A 19,146-nucleotide genomic window follows, 5' to 3' on the forward strand; every position below is an offset into this window, starting at 1 on the left:
GGAGTGGAACCCCATCTTTGTCCAGCTGGCACACCCGCAGACACATCATTACTTGGTACCTTCCCCAGATGACTAATAGGTATTGCAAACTTAAAGCGTCCCACACTGAGCTCTTGCTTCCACCATGCAGACCCTGTCCAACCTGCTGCTCTCCTGCCTCCCCGTCTCCGTTGTGGCTCCTCCATTTTCCAGAAACCTAGGAGTCATCCTCAATTCCTCTCTTCCCTCACCTGCCCCGCCCCGCCCCGTGGACACATGCTGTCATCCAGCCTGCCTTGTGGACTTCCTGATGTGCCTGTTTCTAAAGCACACCCTGATCCTTCCCTTCTTTCCTGCTGAACTCTTTCCCAGCCGCATCACCTCCCACCTGGGGCTGCCGCCTGCACCAGGCCCATCGCGGGGCTCCCTGCCTCTTCTCTACTCAGAGTTTTCACGGGCCTAAATCAGCCCCCACTCCAATGACTGCCCCTGTACTGAGGATGAAACCCACCTCCTCTTTCGTGGTCTGTAAGACCTCACCATTTTGGCCCCTGCCCACCTCTCTAATTCAACTCCAAGCTCCTTCCCCTTGTCCTTTAGTCTCCAGTCTCTCTGGTCTTCCTTCTGTCACTCCAACAAGCCAAGTTTATTTCTCCCTCAGGGGTCTTGACTTTATGATTCCCCTTGCCTGAAATGCCCCGTCCCGTGCTTTCCGGCAAGCTGAGCTCCTGCTCGCTGGCATCTCATGGGCTGAAAGTTTTCCGCGCAGGAGGCTCTTGCTTGGTACCTGTTCATCGTGTTCACTGCTGCCTGCCTCACACCCATCATGGCTCGCAGCACAAAATTAGGGTCACAGAAACAGGCAGGATGCATTGGTGGCCCAGTCCAGTGGGGAAGAAGACCTACAATAAATCTGGCAAGAGCTATAATTCGAGGAGGTGAGATGACCCGGAAGGTCATGAGAAGGGTTGAGGAGGACAAGGGAGAAATGGGGAAGGTCTTGAACTTGACATTGTGTACATGAACATGTGAATGAGGTTGGGATGAGAACTGGCACTTGCCAAGGCACCCCCCCATCTCCATCCTGGGCTTTGAAGATCCAGGAGGATGAGCTTGGGAGCTTCCCTGACTTCACCAGGGGTGTACAGGTTACTAGGAGACACTCCTGCCCAACATGGACAGCCTCCTCTCTGATGTCTGGGAGCCAGGCAGTGCCAGGCTCTGCCTGGGATGCTAGGAATTCATTTCATTCACTCACTCACTCACTCACTCACTCATTCATCTGACAATATTTGTTGAGCTTCTGCTACATACCAGGACTGGTGCTTGGCCTTGAGGATCCAACACAGGGAGCGAGACAGTGAACTTATGGGCAAACTCCACATAATAATAACACTGACATTTACTGGGTTCTCACTATGTGCAGGGCACTCTTCCTAGAGCTCTGATGATCTCATTTTATACTCAAAACATCCTTACGAAGTAGGTGATAAGTTACTATAAAAGCTAGGAGCCTCCTCAAATGGAGTCAGGGAAGTCTCTAGGAAGGGGCCTTTTTATTTTATTTTTTTACCATAGCCAGATGGATAGGACCAAAGCAGCTTTGTTAGGGGCAGGGAAGAGCCTTCCCAGCCCGTTATCTAGGATGCTCCCACATCTCCAGGACTCCCTCCCACACAGTCCCGGAATCTTTGTGGGGTGAACCTCGGCCCAGAAGCACGGCCCTCAACCATGGGCCAGGCTTCCCGTCGGCTTCGCCCAACCCGCTTCCAGGGAGCAGCTCCTCTTCCTGGAACCCTCCAGAAGGTCACAGTCCCCGAACTGCCCCGGGCTCGTCTCCTTTTCTGCTCCGGATCCTTAGCCCGGACATAGCTCCAACCTGTATCCCGTCGCTCCTGGGCTATGTCCGGATTCCCAGCCATGACTGGCGCGGGCCCAACCTTGGCTTCGGCCTGGTCCACCCCTGATTCCGCCCCGCCCCTAGCTTCAGCCCCGGCACTCCCTGGCTCGGCCCCGCCCCTCCCGCCCCGCCCCTGGGTCCGCCCCGCCCCTGGGTCCACCCCGCCCGGACTCGGATCCGCCCCGGACTCGGATCCGCCCCTGGACCCAGCCTCAGCGGGACTCGGGCCTCAACAGTGCCCTGCCCCCGGCGCCCTCCCGGAACCGTCCCCAGCGCGCATGCGCACCGTTCCTGCCGGCCTGGCGCTGGGATCTACGGTGTTCACATCGTTTCCTGCCCACACATGGGTGTTCAGTGCGGAAGTTCCCTTCTGGGCCTGGGCACCTGGAGAGGTGGTGGTGGGACAGGTGTCCCCAGCTAAGTGCCAGGCCTGCTCTGCTGCTGGCCACCCAAAGGGCACTTAGCACAGAGTTGGCCTGGGAGGTCAGGGGAGAGCTGGGATTGTCATCCCTCTATCATTTGCAGGGCCCACTGCAAATGAAATGCGAAGCGCCTTGTTTAAAAATTAAGAATTTCAAGATGGTGACAGCCGAGCAGTAAACCAAGTGTAAGGTCCTGAGTGTGGGGCGCTGTGTGACTACTTGGGTCATTCACCCATGAAGTCAGTCCTGCCTCCCCTTCCTATATACCAACCTTTCATTATACTCGATAAATTTCCTTATCCTCCCACTCCTGGGACAGATGAGGGGAGAGGTAGCTAAGGCCAGCCCCACCCTCAAGGATTTGGAAGTGCCACAGGAGAGGGGTGTGGGCACACACCCAGCCTGGATGCTCAGGAGGGCAAGAGAGAGCTGGGACAAAGGCCTGCGTTCTGGAATGCCAAGCCCAGTGTTCACTATGTCCCAACTCTGCCTCGGACTCTAGGACTGTCACTTCACCTCTGAGGCTTGAATGATGACACCTCCCCAGGGTGGGGTGTGAGTGTGAAATGAGATCAGGGGTACACAGAGAGGCTAGGAAGCCAGTGGGTAGGACTAACACTTGAGCCAGAGTCTTCAGGTTTCACAAGCTGAGACATTTTTGGCAAATGGTCAGTGTCTGTAACTCAGTTTCTCACCTTTAAAATGATAATAGAAGGCCCTGGCTGGTGTGGCTCCATGAATTGAGTACTGGCCTGAGAACCAAGGAGTCACCGATTCGATTCCCGGTTGGGACATGTGCCTGGGTTTTGGGCCAGGTCCCCAGTAGGGGGCACTCAAGAGGCAGTCACACATTGGGTTTCCCTCTCTTTCTCCCTCCCTTCCCCTCTCTAAAATAAATAAAATCTTAAAAAAAAAAATGGTAGAGTTGGTTGAGGATTATCTGAGTTACTACATGAAAGTGCTTAGAACAGTGGGCAACACGTAGGAAGGCCCTTTAGATAGATGCCAGCTGTTTTTTCTGTTATTGCCTAGGAAAGGCACAGAATGTCCACATTAATCCCTTCTGGTTGAAGGGGAAATGGGGGGGGCTTTCTGAGAAAGAGGTGTTTGAAGAGAGAGTAGATTTTCAGTTGTGATGAGGATGGCACACCAAGCCCTAAACACAGGAAGTCTGACCACAGAGGTGCCAGTTCAGCCTCTTAGACACCAGCACCTACCATGTCCCAAACATGCTGCTTCCCATTTCACGGATGTCAGTGGCAGGGTGAGTTTATCCTGTTTAGGCGCGGCCCTGGAGGATTACTGAAAATTTCTGTGTGCCTTGGGAAGATTAATTCAAAGCTGAATCCAGGTTAGATTGGAAACAGCTCTCCCGCCCCCAAAGAAGCTGGGCTGGTAGCATTGGCACAAGAACGAGAGGGGGATGTATGAGGGAGAGGAAAAGTGAATTTGGAGAATGTGACAACAGATTGGCTGTATTGATAAGGGTTGGGTCTCTGGGCTACAGGGAACGCTCATCCAACAGTATTTCCTGGTTATCCACTGTGTCAAGCTCTGTGTCAGCTGCTGGGGAGAACGTGGTGAGGAACAGACTGATCTCTGTCCTTGTAGCTTCCAGCTAGCTAGCTGCAAGCTGATTTATGGGAGTCCTAATACTTTCATACTATGGGACATCTGATCTGGTCTTGAGATCAGGTGGGTGGGACATGGCTTCCAGAGGAAGATGTAAACTGAGGAAAGTTTAAACCAGCAGAGGGAACAGCATGTGTAAAGGCCCAGAGTTGGTGGAATTGAAAAGTAAGTCATGGGTAGAGAATAAAAAGGGCAAATGATGAGGAAGCTTGAGGACTTTCTCCCGAGACATACTTGGTGGATTTTAAGCAGAGTAGTCAAATCTGATTTTTTAAATGATACGTTCTGGCTGCCAACATGTTTGATGGGGTTGGATTGGAGGCTGGGAAGCCTCAGGGATCTTGCTGTGGCCTAGGTTCTGGACAATGGTGGCTTCAACTAGGGTGGTACAGATGAGGTTACTGAGAAACAGATGGTGTCTGAGATATTTAGGAGGCAAAATTGACAGGCTTCCTTTCCTGTCCCAACATGGCCACTCCTGTATCCATCCTCAGGAAACCAACATGGAATCAGCCCAGCATCCAGGACTCTGTCCTTCACTGGAATGCGCAGAACTGAACGTGGTCAGTAACCATCAGCTCAGGGGGTAGGTGGGCAGGAACCCCTGCTCCCCTGAAGGTGGTGATGAAAAAAGCCTACGCAGGGCCTCCTGGATGGGATTTCAGCTCTCCCGAGAAGCTAACAAGTCAGGGATGAAGAGGCAGTCTGCTGGCAGTGTGTAGCACACTTGCCCAGAAGCTGGAAGCTTATATCCAAGTAACGAGAAGCAGTAGATGGCAGTTGGCCTTGGCTAGCAGCTCTTCGGGTGGCAAGATCAGAATTACCCGTTTCCATAGCTCTCCTCCCTAACTCTACAGGGCCACTCCAAGCACTGCCTTGGGGGGGAGGTGGTGGTGGCGGGGTGGTGTATAGGGCATCAGGTATTCTCAAACTTACACTTTCACTTCCATTAAAAAGTTTGATGAAGTACAATGTGGCGTTTTTAGAAGCTGCTTCTGCTCAGAGGGATGAGACAGGCAACCCCTGGCCCTGGCTTTTCATCTAAGGACCTTCTGACTCATTCTCTCTCGTGAGTGCACTCGCGCACGCACACACACACACCAAGGCAGAAAAGGTTTTTGTTTGTTTGTTTGTTTTGTTTTGTTTTCAAAGTCTTTTATTAAAAACAAAAACAAAAAAAACCCAAATCAAAATATTTCCCATTGGAAGCTATTTCTTTTTTTGCTTTTAAAAAATTTTATTACACAAATATCTCCCATCCCCATGTGTCAGAGGAACGATGTCTTTGCTCTTTCTAAAACCAATAGTGGAGAATGTTTAGAAAACAAAAGTCCATCCAGCTTCCCTCCTTCCCTGGTCCCAAATAACCCCAATGTGTCAACTGAGATAGCATGACTTGTCCCCTTAATGCTTACATTTAATTTAAAATTTTTAGCACAACATTGGAGATTGACTCTAAATCAGCAACAAAAAATATATATTTACAATATTTCTCCGAAAAAACAAAAACACAACCAAACCCTTTAAACATAGTGACTTTAGGAGTTTTATTTATGGAGCAGTTATTTTTTTAATCACCAAGTGATTTTATATTATATATATATAAATTTTCTTCCTTTCCTTTGTGGTTTTTCGCCCCGGTGCTCGGAAAGACGGAGGCAGGTGTGTGGTCCTGTGGTCTGAGGGCAGGCTCTTCTGGCAAGGCCGTATCTAAGAGCAGATTGCAGGAGAGGCGATGGAACTCCCGGGTTCCTCTGTCCCCAAACAGACATTTCTTTCTTCCATATGGACCATCCCTCACCTCTAAAAACCATTTCCCCCCTCACAGTCCCAGAGAAAAGGAAAACCCAGCAAAGGCATAGGTCCATCTGCCACCACTCCTGGGTTCCCTTTTCTGCTGACCGATTATGTGCACGGTAAAAATGCTTTCTTCCAAACCAAAAAACAAACAAAAATATAAACCAAAACCCAAAACAAACCATCAGCTTGGAAATTTCTGCGGATGAAATGTCCCAAAGTCAGAGGCACTCTCCCGGCACAATCCCTGCTCTGAAGGGGTCTCTCCACCTCCCCTTTTATAAAAAGACAACACAACAGAACAATCTTTTTAGTATTTTCCACAGGAGCAACCAAAAAAGGCAGGAAGCTTCCAATTATAGGTCATTAACAACATTAATAAGGTTTCTGCTCAATACCCAGGGTTCTTTACAGAGAAGTCCCCCTAATTGAGGCACTCTGGAATAAGTCACTGGCATTTCCTCCAAGTGTCAGCCCCAGGTTGCTGGGCCTGGAGACCAACAGAAGGGGCAGAGGGTCACGGGAGCAGACTGCTGCTTTTAAGGTGCAGCCAAGACAATCAGCAGATTGGAAGAAACAGACACAATGCCATCCCTTCCTACCAGGACCCAGTTTACTCTTAGGAGGCCAGTCAATGCCAGGGTCAAAGCTGGGCTAGGTGGCAAAGAGGGAGGTCCCCTCTGCCTCTATTGCTTTGGAAGTGGCAAGGGTGCAGTTGGCGTCTCTCCTCAGGGTGCCTGGGCTCCTTGCCCTCCCCTGTAGGACTTCAGGAGGAGAAGAGCCTGAGACTGGGCTGCAGGAAAGGGGCCAGGGAGGGATGGGGTTGGAGGACGAGGAGGCGGGCAAGGTTGTGCTATCACTGTCCTTCCAGAGGGAGAGCAGAGTGCAAATCCGCATCTATCACTTATAAGCTCTTGCCACAGGCTGCTGCTACTGAGCATCTATCTCCTCACACATTTCAATATTGACCCAAAAGCAATTCCGACCTTTCTTTCTTTTCCTACTTTTTTTTTTAAAGTGCAAAAAGCTCTCTGCTGCCCGAGAGAGAGGATCTTTGGACAGGCCGTTCAATGCAAAGAAAAAGGGGGCAGCTGATGGGGCTTGACACAGAGGGGTAAAGTGGGTGACACCACACTCCCTCCCCCCCCACACACACGCATAATACACTCAGCCACACACACAGAGGCACATGCACACCCCCTTGCACGGCTGTAGGCAGAGGGCAGGTGACTGGCTTCTAAGCAGGAACTCTCCCTCCCCGCAAAAGGTGCCAGATCAGTGAGCCACTGGGGCTAAACACAGGTCTGGGCTCTGGGGGCTACACTACACTGGAGGCCTGGTGCCTGCTGGGAGGCAGGTGGGGACTTGGCCCAGGTCTCTGCTCCCCCAGCTGGGGGAGAGAGGCTGCTCCCTCTGAGGACACTCATCCTGGGAAAGCCCTGTTCAGGCAGGATTAAGATATGGAAAAGGGCAGTGGGAGGCTGAAGAGGAAGTGGGAACAAGGAGATGGCGCCTGTCTCAGAATCTGCTTAGGAAGCGATAAAATGGGGGTGTCCCTGGGATACAGTTCCAGCTCCTCTGAAGAGCCTCAACTCCAATAAGTGCAACAAGGACCTCGTAGAGACTAGTGGGAAAGTCTGGGGTGGGGTAGCCTCATTATGTGAATTACCATGGAACATGGGACAGGATCAAGCTACCGGGAGGACAGGGGGAGAACACAGACACGAATGAGAGGTCTTAAGACACCTCAACAGCACCAGTGTGATCTGTATGGGTCTGGCATTCATGGGGCTGCTGCCCCTCCTGCATAAGCTGGGAGAGTGTGACAGAGGAGAGACACGCACTGGACACCACAAGGAGAACCTGGCCACAGAGACAGGGCCACTTTCTTCCCTGGGAGTTTGCTCAGAACCAGGCACTGCTGGGGACCATGGATGGGGAGCAGGGCCCCAGGGCCCAGCGCAGATGACAGTTGCACAGACAACCCAAACTCCAAGCCTGGCCTCCTGGCACGCAGGAGGGTGAGCGGGAGAGCGAGCAGGCACCTCAACAACACACAGCATATGCTTTCCCCTTGGATCAATTTGCTACTCCCTTTTCCTTAGGAGGGAGAGGAGCAGGCAGGTAAGCCTAGTGTCCACCATTCTCTCTGCCCTGCCTGTAGGGGAAGGGCTCAAGGGACAGGAGAGCAGAGAGGGAGTGTGACGCTGGCCTCAGAGCCTGTGCAGGGTTGGGGAGAGAGGCTCTCCTGGCTGGGGAGTCAGGGGAAGATCAGTTTCCTGTTCAATCTGGGCCGGGTGTGTCTTAGCTGATCTTCTGTATCAGCTTCTCGTCAGACAGGCAGTAGAGACTGTTGATGGACAAGTCTGAGATGAAGTGCTCGCAGGCTTTACGAGTGATCTGCTTGCATCCTCGAAGGTCGATCAAGGTGACATTGGCAATGCGCCGTAGGTAGATCAGGGTCTGGTCTGTCAATTTATTGCAGCCTGCAGGGAAAGTAATCAGGAGGAGAATGCTATGTACACACAGCCACAGGAGCTTGCCTCTGCTGCTCAATTCCCCAGCTCTTTCCCTTAAAATGCCAAACAATAGCCTTCTTTGTCCCATAACTACCTGGCTCAGAGACCAGAAGTGCCATCAGCACTGTGGCTTCTGAAGGCCCCCTGCCACCTCACTCCTTGCGTTGCAAGGCTGAACAAATGGAAGCTGGGTGGTGGCTGTGCTCTCAGGCACCTGACAATTACTCCAGGCCTTGGCCCCCATCAGTTAAAAAATGGATAGAAACCCATCTCCTTGTCCAGATGTGAGGAAACGAGGTAAGACAATTTAGTCAAGCTCTGGCGAGGGATGGGACCTCCAGGAGACACGGGGCCCTGTGTGCCATGAAACATCGTAGCAGCATACCTGCCATATTGAGCTCTGTGAGGGAGTAACGAGTGGAAGACCCGACAGCAGTGAGTAGATTGGAGGACTGATCTGTCAGGTGGCTGCAGTGACTGAGGTCGAGTCGAGACAGGAGGGGCATGTGGCGAATGATGAGGCGAAGCGTGGCATCTGTGATGTCAAGGCCTGCCAGCCGGAAGTCAGTCATGTTCCGGAGCTTGCTGCGATTGTCCTGACCTGCACAAACAAAAAAAGAGCCTAGGTCGAAACTCTTAACTCTAGCTGGGCCAGGTAGCTCAGTTGCTTAGAGCGTTGTCCTAATATGCCAAGGTTGCAGGTTTGACTCCAGATCAGAAAACATACAAGAATCAACCAATGATGCATAAATAAGTGGAACAGCAAGAACAACAAAAATCAATGTTTTGCCTTGGCTGGTGTGGGCTGAGTGCCGTCCTGTGAACTAAAGGGTCACCAGTTGGTTCCTAGTCAGGGAACATGCCTGGGTTGCAGGCCAGGTCCACACTAGGGGGCACACGAGAGGCAACCACACAATGATGTCTCTCTCCCTCTTTCTCCCTCCCCTCCCGTCTCTAAAAGTAAATAAATCTTTAAAAAAAAATCGATGTTTCTCTCAAACCAAACAAACAACCCTCTTAACTCTATTCTAGCTCTAAAACTGCAGGGAGCTTTGGCTACTCCCTGGCCAGACACCCTTGCAGGGGTTAAGCGTAACTGCCCACACCCAGCCCTGCCTTCAGAGTGAGCAGTGTGTGGGGGCAGTTTCTAGGAAACCAGACACATTTTCTTTCTTCCCAGCTGTTAGATTATGCCTCACACAGCAAAAGGGTATGTGGGGAATGCCCCTGCCTTTCCCACTCTCCTACACTTTTCTACATCATCTTATGCAAACAGCTCTTAATGTTCCACCTCAACCCGGAAGCTTTCCCAGACTTCCTCAGGCTTTATACTCACTGGATCCCACTGACCCACAAAATGGACTTACTCTTTTGTTTGTAGGTAGTTATCCGGTTGTAAATCGTTAACCTGTACTTATACACAGTTCATCATGCTGTTCACAATTTGCACAGCGTCATCTGTGAGACTATCTTAGCTTCTGAGGATGAAGTATGTTGAAAGACAAGCACAGAGAAATCAGGCACAGAGCATACCTGGTTTATCAGCCGGTGGAGTCAGCAAGTCGCGAATTTGAGGGTCCTTGATTCCTACTGCCCACCGAAGATCAAGGGTCCTGAGAAGGGGGCAGCTGGAGGTGCTGAGGGCAGAGACTGCAGACCAGGAACAGCCAGCTAGGAGAAGGTCTTTCAGTCCTGCAACACAAGGAAACAGACATGCAATAATATATACTCTATCACCACATCTAAGGTAAATGGATTCCTAGTCTAATGAGAGGGAGGGACTCTGTCCTCATTTTATGCTAGTAATTCAGCTCAAAGATTCCTATGACCATCCTCCTATATTACATCTTTCAGCCTAGGTGGTAAAACCAACTTAGTTCCTACCAGAGCAATGCAAAGGTGATTTCCTATCTTTCCAAGACCTTAAAATGTGAAAAGGAACAGGACCTTACAAGGGGCTCATCAAAGCAACATCTTACTCAAATACCCTCTTCAGTGGCAACACTGAGAAGCCCTGCAGGGCTGGCAGCAGAACCTGGTTCCATTCTTTTTGTTGTCTAGTGCAGTCATTTGTCTGCCAGTCCAGAGTGGCACCGTGGGGAATGGCAGTTAAAGTGCCCCTGGGTAAATCTCTTGCTAAGCAGAAAGGCAACTATGGTATAGAGCTGCTGCCCTGAAACGCTTCTTAAACACACTGCCAACAAAGCAGCTTTCCCTGCCCGCTCCTGGGGACCTGGAAGGGCAGTGGCAGGGCCGCTCACCTGGCAGCCTATTGACGAGCCATGTCAGTTGTTTTTTGGAGATGTTGGTCCAACTGAGGTCGAGGCTAACTGGCTGCCTCTTGATGATTCCACTGAGAGCCTGGGGTACAATAGCCTTACACCTACTCAAGTCAATTTTTGTCCAAAGTCTCTTGTCGCAGCACCTGTGACAGAAGGAAGGAGAACTAGCTGTCAACCTGATATCCCTTGTTAGAGGAAGTTCCATTATAGACTGCTGGGGCTTCTGGGAAAAGAAGAACATCTGGAGGGCCACTCTCCCTGGGTTCTTCTACAACTTTGTAAGGATCATCATGCCTGTTGTTGTGGGGGTTTTTTCTGCCTCTGAGAATATGGCTGGTCCTCTAAAGCAACCTTAGAGGTTACCTGGCGGATAACCCCACCGGTTCACCTTGATTTACTCTGGACAGGCTGAGAACACAGCACAACTGTTAGGGACACACAGCAAATGAGATACTATAACTTCTCATTTACATTAGAATAGTACAGCTCTCACCAAAGTGCATGTAAGGGAGCATTAAAAAATTTCTTGATTTCTTACTGCCTGAGGCTAGGCTTGCCTCCATTTTCTCCATTGTCAGTCACTCCCAGCTGCCTGGAGATGCAGGTTGCTATCTGGCATATCCACAGTTCACCCTGACTTAAACTCTAGAAGGAGTCCACTACTGTATCAAGCCAAAAAATAATCTTTATGACCAGGCCTGGAGAGTCCTTTGCCACCCTGGTTTCTGCCGCAGTGCTTATCTCTACATTTTCTAGCCAGTCCAGATCAGAACTGAAAGGGACAGGCCTGATTTTCCAAAGCAATCTGCAAGTCAACAGACCACAAATAATGCTGCTACATACAGGCCTCTGTTTAATATTTTGCTGTGCCTACTCTCAGACCAGCTCAGGGTCTGGCTTGCAGAAGGGGAGAAGGTGCAGAATGGGAGTCTTATGTGGTTCAGCCTGGAAACCGAGGGACGAGGGACAGAGACAGGCAGACCCAATAGTCCTACAAAGAGAAACATTAGAATTTGGGATAGATCATGTATTAATTCAGATTTGGGAAATAAACTCGTATTTATGAAGAATGGGGTCTTCATTTAAAGACAGTAAAAATTTCACCAATGGCACATGAAATTCTATGACAGAAATAAGCTGCTTACCATAAAGTAGTGTATCTCAGACTTTAACATGTACCAGGACCTCTGGAGAGTTTGTTAAGGACAGATTGCCTGGCCCTACACCCCAGAGGTTCTATCAGGTCTGAGATGGGCCCTGAGAACCTGCATTTCTAACAAGGTCCCAGGTGATGCCACTGGTTTGGGCGTCACCTCTGAGAACTACTGTAAATAGGGTTTGACCCAGATATAAAGGATGTGTCCTGGGGCCCGGGAGTTTGAGGAAGAACAATGCCCTATGGAAATCTTTGCTCATCATCTCTAGAGATATTCACCTTAGTCTCTTCATGTTTAACCTGAGAAGAAACTACTGGTCTCATCAAGGACAATGAAGTTTCAGAAAGCTTCAAAACTGGACTCTGCTTGTGGAAGAAAGCAATTCTGGTCCAGTTTCGAGGAATGAGAATTAAAACTGGAAAACCATTAGCAACTTCAAATTTTTTGAAAAGCATGTCCATCTCTCTCGTTAGATGAAGAGGTGACTGAGGCAGGTGTTTAGTGGACATCATCTGTCTCCACCACCAGGAGAATGACTGGTACAGAGCAGGTGCTCAACAAATGAGTGACAAGTTCTGCTTACTCCAGTGGGGGGAGTGGGGGACTCATGACTGAGGTTTATGCACAAACTATACAAATCCATCCCCCAAATCAATGTCCTATGTCTTGTAAAGAGAGATGGAAAAGTATGGAGCAGGGAGAAGAGGCAAAGGGTCTATTCCCCTAGTGACACTTGCAGACACAAGTGGCTACACCCTGAACAGGACCTCAGTCTGGGGAGCAAACTAGGTTAGGTTGACCCTTTAGGACCCAACAAGCCTCCAGATGCCAACACCCACATTTGTCTCATATGAAAAACCTGCCACCTACTCCCGTACCCCTAGTCCTGATCCCTGTATCCCTGCTCACCATTTATACCACGTCTTGCACACTCGCATACATTCACAAAGTTCTCTGCGGCTGAGGTAGCGGAAGACAGACATCCAGACCTCCCGCTGCATCCAGCTTTCGTCTCCATCCTGAGCCCAACTGCCCCGGCCATTCAGCCTGGCTGCACCCCCCTCCTCTGCACTGTCATCTTCCTCCTCCTCCTCCTCCTCTTCCTCCTCCTCTCCCCCCAGCCCCTCCTCATCCCCACGCTGGGGGGTTCGGGCTGGGCAGTGCTGCACTAGCACTCGGGGGGAATGGCGAAGGTTGGCAGAGGAGGCCGTGATGGCCTGCAGCTTGGGCACAATGGATGTCCCGTGGAGCTCTTTGGTGGGCCTCTGCAGCGTGACAGTGAGGTACGATCCCCGGATCTTGGCTTTCTCAACTTCAGACAGCTCCTTTTTGCCGCTGGGATTGTTCTCCTTTTCCCGTACCATGGTGCGCTCTGTGGCCTGCAGCCGCAGCAACTGCCGCCGTTTGAAGCGCTCATCGCGGCTGGCACTGTGGTGGTCGCTGGGGCCAGCCCCAGGGGATGACCGAGTCACCATGCCCCGAGGGGAAACCGGGTCATGGATGAGCTGCAGCATGGAAGTGGGCGAGTGAGGCGGGGGTGTGAGGGGCTCATCGCAGCTCCGCAGGGGCCGCAGGACTTTGGCTTGCACGGCTTCTTCATCGCTCTCTTCCATTTTCCGCTTCTGTAAAAAAGGCCCCAAAAGCCACATCAGTGCCTCCCTGTTATTGCCAGGGGCCTAAAGAGAAGACAGACCACTGCTTTTCTATGGAGAAAAGCACCGAGAGATGCTTCTGGGGGAAGATGATAGTGGTGAAAGAAAAGAGGCCTCATACACTGCTTAGACTAAGATGCAGAACCTGAGAGCAGTAAACATGACAACCTGCAGCTCCACCACTGTCTGAGCTCGCCTCTTCCCCTCGCACCCCACCCTATCCCCAGAGAGCAGCGGCGCGTACGAGATAAAGCAGAGAATGAGAACCTCTATGAGAAACCGCACTGTTCCCAGAGGAATCTGCTCAGGATGCAAAGGAGGGATTCAGGTTGGGTGAGGTCAACTTTCCACAAAGGACCACAACTTCATCCTATGCCACCTGTGCTCTCCGGTCTCTTGTCCCTTCCTAGATCCCACCTTGGCTATGCTGCAATGAAACCTAATCAAAGTGTTCCACTAGGTATCATAGCAGTAGTTGATTTTCCTGAAGGAGATGTTTTCTGTCCCTAAGCAATAACCCTGCTCCTTTTTCTCCTTATATTCTTAAAGTTCACTATGTTTGGAAGTGAATGCCCATCTTCTGAGTGCTGGCTTTTACAATGCAGTAAAACTAAAATACAGCACCTGCCAATCCACCTGTTACAGCAGGGAAGCACGTGCCCACTACCATCAGTGAAGACAAATGTAAAATCCACTAGTATAAGAACTTGGCATAATGAGAACTTTAGGATTAGTTAACTTCAGAAATATTTGCCTGCAAAGATATTTAGATTGAAAACTCAACTAACTCACTTCTCAGGAGAAAAGAAATAGACAGGAGACAAGGACACTTGTCCCTACTCCTGCATAGTGCACCGGGAGACCACTGGGGCCTGGATGACTGACACTAGGTCAGCTGCCTCCTCTGTATATGCCCTTAGTAGGTATTGTCTTGTTGGCCCCAGTAACCAGAGTCCTTTTGGTCCTTTGACATTACTGGAGACCACTGGACTAACAACCAGAGCTGCTCAGGGCCAAGGTCATGGGACTGGTCTTCCCTGGGGGAGGGGGCTGCCTCTGCAAGACACATTTGGGCCTATGGGCAGGCTTTCTGTGAGGCACAAAGGTGGAAAAAAATGAAACTGTGATGCTGCCTGACTGGAAACTCCAGCACACCACCGTTTTACCAGCTGCCTCAGATCGCTCCCTCCCCTCAAGTTTAACTCCAGAGGAACAATGCTGCTCACCTCATTTCCCTCCTCAAGCAGCCCAGTTATGGTTTCTTTTCCTAGGGCTTCAGGGTGTATATGGACCTCAGCCATTTGCAGACCCCAAGTGGAACAATGTTCCGTAACACAAAAACAAAACATAAAAAACTCAAACAAAAGAAAAAAATAATTAACCAAAGGAAAAAAATATTCCCCTGGGTCAGAAAAAACACATGAATAAAGTTGCAAAGGCAAACATACAGCCACCTCCTTAGCTTGATGCTTCCTTTCTTCCCAGTGCAAATCTAGATACAGTTCCCTTACCTGGGCTTTCTCTGAGTTGTCCTCCTGGTAGCACTTGGGACACTCCCAGCAATTTGGCAATTCCTCGTTAAGCAACCCCTCTCCATCCATCTATAGATAGGGATATTAAAAATTGGTCTCATTTTAATAAAAAAAAAGAAAGCCTGTCTCTTAAGCCTCTTTATTAAACAATAACCACCTTGTGGTTGGGAAAACCCATTCCTATACATTGATCTATATGAGACAGAGAACCAGAGTCATCTAGTCCCACTTTAGCACTTCAGCCACTGAGACACTGGCTACCCTTACTCTTGCTTACTTGATCAAAGTTAGGCTCCATGAGGAAATTCCTAAGAGTCTGGGGTCTCTTCTCCCAACACATACACTCCTAAAGGTCTCATACCACTTTGCAAAAGGAACTGAACACACAGGAATGGTGCCAGACCTGACTCTGACAGTGGTATGGAGTTAAACAGCTTGGGTTCACAGACTAGTTAGTCTCTGTGACTCAGTGTTCTCAATGTACAGTGGGGATAAATAACCATGCCTATCTTCCAGGGTTGTAAAGAAGATATGAATTATGTACTATGTAAAGTGTTTAGAAAAATGCCTGGCATATAATAAATGCTTTGCACTAACCATTATCATTATCATGGGGATAATACCCTCTTTTAGATTCTAAGATGCATAGTTTTCACATTTGAATCTTTCTGAAATTGGGCTACTTCTCATAATTAAGAGTCTTAATAGTCACCGTCACCCTGGCGGCAGTCATGACATAACTGACACCTTTGGGAAGACCACAAAGTATTAGCACCAATGCCCTTTAGATTTAGAGAAATATGAAGAAATGGGGTGACCCAACTTCATAGGGGTGTTTTAAAGATTAAACAAGAGAATGCATGTAAAGCAGCAGCTCTCCGCCTCAACTGCAAATTAGAATGACTTGGGAAGTCTCTGAACACATCTCAGCCCGGGGTCCAGGACAGAAGAGTTGACTCAGTCTTCGATGTTGAGGGATGAACTTTGTTACTATTTTTTAAAGGTCCTCAGATGTGCACTCAGCCTGATACAGACTGAGCACTCATTAAATGCCACATAATATTACTACTTTATCTTTTAGTTACTAATATCCAGAGATTCAACGAAGTATTCAGCAAAGATGCTTAAAGACATGAAATGTTCCAAAAACAGATCTGGCAGTTTCACGATGGCCTGGAGACTACAAACACTCTCTCCAGAGGCCAGAATGTAAGCTCCATGAGGGCACAAACCTGGACTTTTTTGTGTATCAGTCTATCCTCAAGGCAAAGTGCAGTGCCTGACACAGTACAGACATTTGGATCAAGGGCAGATACTAGATCACTATATGACCCACAGCTGCTGGCCCAAAGAACTGCTCACAGCCTCTTGAGATATATGTCCCAGTCTCCTCTACTCCACTGAATGTCTTTAGACACTCTATCAGCTGAGACCTCAGGGGCCCCTTAGGCCTCACCTGGAGGCAGCCAGGATGAACAATCTCATTGCAGATACAGCATTCCATGAGTTTCTTCTCAAAGTCCTGTGTCTCCTCATTTTGATCCACTTCTCCGCAGAGGGAGCACGTGACTGAGTGAGGCAGTCTGGGCTACAAGGGGGCAAAGACAGAAACTAAGAAAAGAGTAGACTTAGATCCTTATTGTTTCAGCTTCCCTTTAACTGAGATGGGCGATTTGATTCCTGTATTTCTCCAGTAAACACGGAAGGAGCATGGAGACCAAGCAGGGAAGTGGCCGAGGAAGAAGCTGGGGAGAATCAACTAGCTAGAGGCCAAGAGAGATCAGTTTATTTTCAGTCAGCGTGTCCTTGGTCTTGAGGCCCTTTCTTTCTAATCCACTTACAGAGGGGACAGATGGCACTGATTTGTCCTTCAGACACTGGTCTCTCATTTGAAAATTGGTTAAGGCTGAAAGAGTATATTAGCTAATTTTTAGTTCTAGACACAATCAGAACCTAGGGAGAAAAGGAATAAAACAAAGAAAGCCAAAAAGAGTAATTTTTTTCTTCCCAACACTGAAGTCTCTATAACTGTGAACTATGTGTATTTCAGTCCCTTTGGCACCACTACCCCTCCCCCAAATTCTTTACCCAGCAGATCACTCACTGCCAAGCACTGCCGGAGGACACAGGACTGCTTCATGCGACCAGGCCCCCCAAACTTCTTCATGTCCCTGCAGTAGTGGCAAACACCACACTCTCCTTGCACACAGGCTTTGCACTTTCGACATCGTACTCGTCTCCGCCTGGCTCCAGACACAATGGGGGAGGCAGCAGCTGGCCTCACAGGTGTTAACCGTGGAGCTGGTTTCATAGTGTGAGGCTTTGTGATGGGGATGGTAGGAACGCGCACCTTTGGCCGGGTAGGGAATTTAAGCTGGAATGAGAAAGCAGTGAAGCCAAATATATCAGGTAGCTTTAAGGACTGGAGAAGGTAGAAGATTACAAGGCTTGGCAAACTACAGCTTGTGGGCAAATCTGCCTGCTGCCTGTTTTTTGTAAATAAGATTTACTGGAACACAACCATGCTCATTTGCTTATGTATTATCTATGGCTGCTGTTATATGAATTGGCAGAATAGAGAAGTTTAGACAGAGACTGTATGGTCTGCAAAACCTTGAAAATTTATAATCTTTATTATATATTTTTTATTGACATATTCCCTTTACAAAAAAAGGCTGCCAATTCCTTCAGGCAATTCTTTCAGCCACATCCCTCTCATTCTGCTGAGCTTTCTAGGTACCATAGTCATTCCAGGGGTCCTCCAACATTTCCTCATCCTGAATACTACTACTCAGAGCATACTCCTAAAGACGACAGTGAGCTACTTGAGGGTGAGACAGGTCTTGTTCACTTCTGCATTACTACGAATCCAAGCACACAATCTAGTACAGAGCAGACACCCCCCAAATCCAGAGATGACTGAATTGTTTTGAGGCAATCCATGTGGCCAAGCAGACATCAAATGGAACCCTTGTGTCTAGGAAGGAGACGGTTCTTTAAGACATCTTTCAGCCGCACACACACATTTATATTCTGCTCCAACACTCCTGAATGTGATGGCCACACCATTTCAGCTGGGGACACCAAAGAAGGACCTAATTCATCTGCCAGACTCATGATCAGGATCAGAATGCTATCACTTACTATTATTTAATAACTGACAAAGGACGATATGGGAAAAAATTATACAGGGCATAACTGAAGTCAACTCCTGACAATAGCTAAGGGGTAATCCCTTTTTTTTCTTTTTAATTCAATACTGGAAAGTCCAAATTAAGGGAAAACTTGAGAATGTGGTCTCCATCCAACACAGAAACACTCTGGCCTTTTAAATATGTATGTAATTATTTTAACTGGTTTTAAATCATTCTGTGAATATAATTGAGTCATTGGTCCAGAAGGATAGGAACTGATTCATTCTGGTGAAAACAAAATGCATACCTTGGCACCCAAACCTAGAGATAGGTCTCCTAGGTTGATAGTTCTGTCAAGAAAGTCACCTCTAAAGATAGCCAATTATCTGGGAGTCAGAACAGAACTGAGGGATGATTTTCTGTCCATTTATATTAATGCACCAAAAGCTATCTACTACTAGTTGTGCTTTTACTTCCTGAAATGCTAATGGTCAGAGAGCAAAATGCTTTAGAACCTGAAGGTCAAGAAGCAGAGTTGCTTACCTTATCCCTTTTTGGCCACTGTACTATAGGGACTCCAGTGAGCGCTAACTTGGGATCGCTGTTGGCAAGCTCCTCCAGCAAAACCTAAGGGTAACATAGGAGAAAAGACTGGGAATAAAGCAGGGCACAGGGAACAAAGAGCCAACCACTCCCAAAGGCTTCCAGACTTAGCCTTAGTCCCCACAAGCACCAAGGGGAAGGGCAGGGAAGCAGTGTCTGTATTTTCACTTCATACAAACTCACAGCAAAACAAGTAAATCAAAATGAAAGAGAAGACTCAAACTAGTACATAGTGCCAAGACTTTGAATTTACTTTTGCTCCCAACCTGGTATTTGTGAACGCACTGTACTGTTGACACTTTAGCAGAAGCAACTAGCTACCATGGCGACAAGTGTTATTTGTCACACGGTTCTACATAAAACAGTAAAACTTTACTTCACCCCTTTACTTTTCCATACCAGTTAATGAATACTATCAGGTAGTAAGTACTGCCTTCATTTTACAGATGTCAGCAAAATGGCAAGAAAAAAAAAAAAAAGATTGGTAACACTAAATTAATAATATGAACAGCAGAATCTTAATGTCTGGTTCAACCC

The 19,146-nt window shown here is 48.6% G+C and overlaps 1 protein-coding gene across 2 annotated transcripts in view; it reads right to left on the bottom strand.

Annotated features, from left to right (window-relative positions):
* Positions 1-5,081: 5,081 nt before the first annotated feature.
* The window catches only part of KDM2A (lysine demethylase 2A), an 85,080-nt gene continuing 71,015 nt past the window's right edge, over positions 5,082-19,146 (bottom strand). For both annotated transcript variants that reach the window (XM_024574430.4, XM_045183128.3), the window contains exons 13-21: positions 18,550-18,633; positions 16,977-17,246; positions 16,329-16,460; positions 14,852-14,941; positions 12,598-13,310; positions 10,511-10,674; positions 9,783-9,941; positions 8,635-8,850; positions 5,082-8,216 (exon numbers count right to left, since the gene is read on the bottom strand). In XM_024574430.4, the coding sequence (XP_024430198.1) occupies positions 8,035-8,216; positions 8,635-8,850; positions 9,783-9,941; positions 10,511-10,674; positions 12,598-13,310; positions 14,852-14,941; positions 16,329-16,460; positions 16,977-17,246; positions 18,550-18,633 (2,010 nt within the window). In that variant the 3' untranslated portion in view covers positions 5,082-8,034. The remainder of the gene's footprint in view (positions 8,217-8,634; positions 8,851-9,782; positions 9,942-10,510; positions 10,675-12,597; positions 13,311-14,851; positions 14,942-16,328; positions 16,461-16,976; positions 17,247-18,549; positions 18,634-19,146) is intronic.

This window comes from Desmodus rotundus, chromosome 5 (assembly GCF_022682495.2).
Source record: "Desmodus rotundus isolate HL8 chromosome 5, HLdesRot8A.1, whole genome shotgun sequence".
Taxonomy (NCBI): domain Eukaryota; kingdom Metazoa; phylum Chordata; class Mammalia; order Chiroptera; family Phyllostomidae; genus Desmodus; species Desmodus rotundus.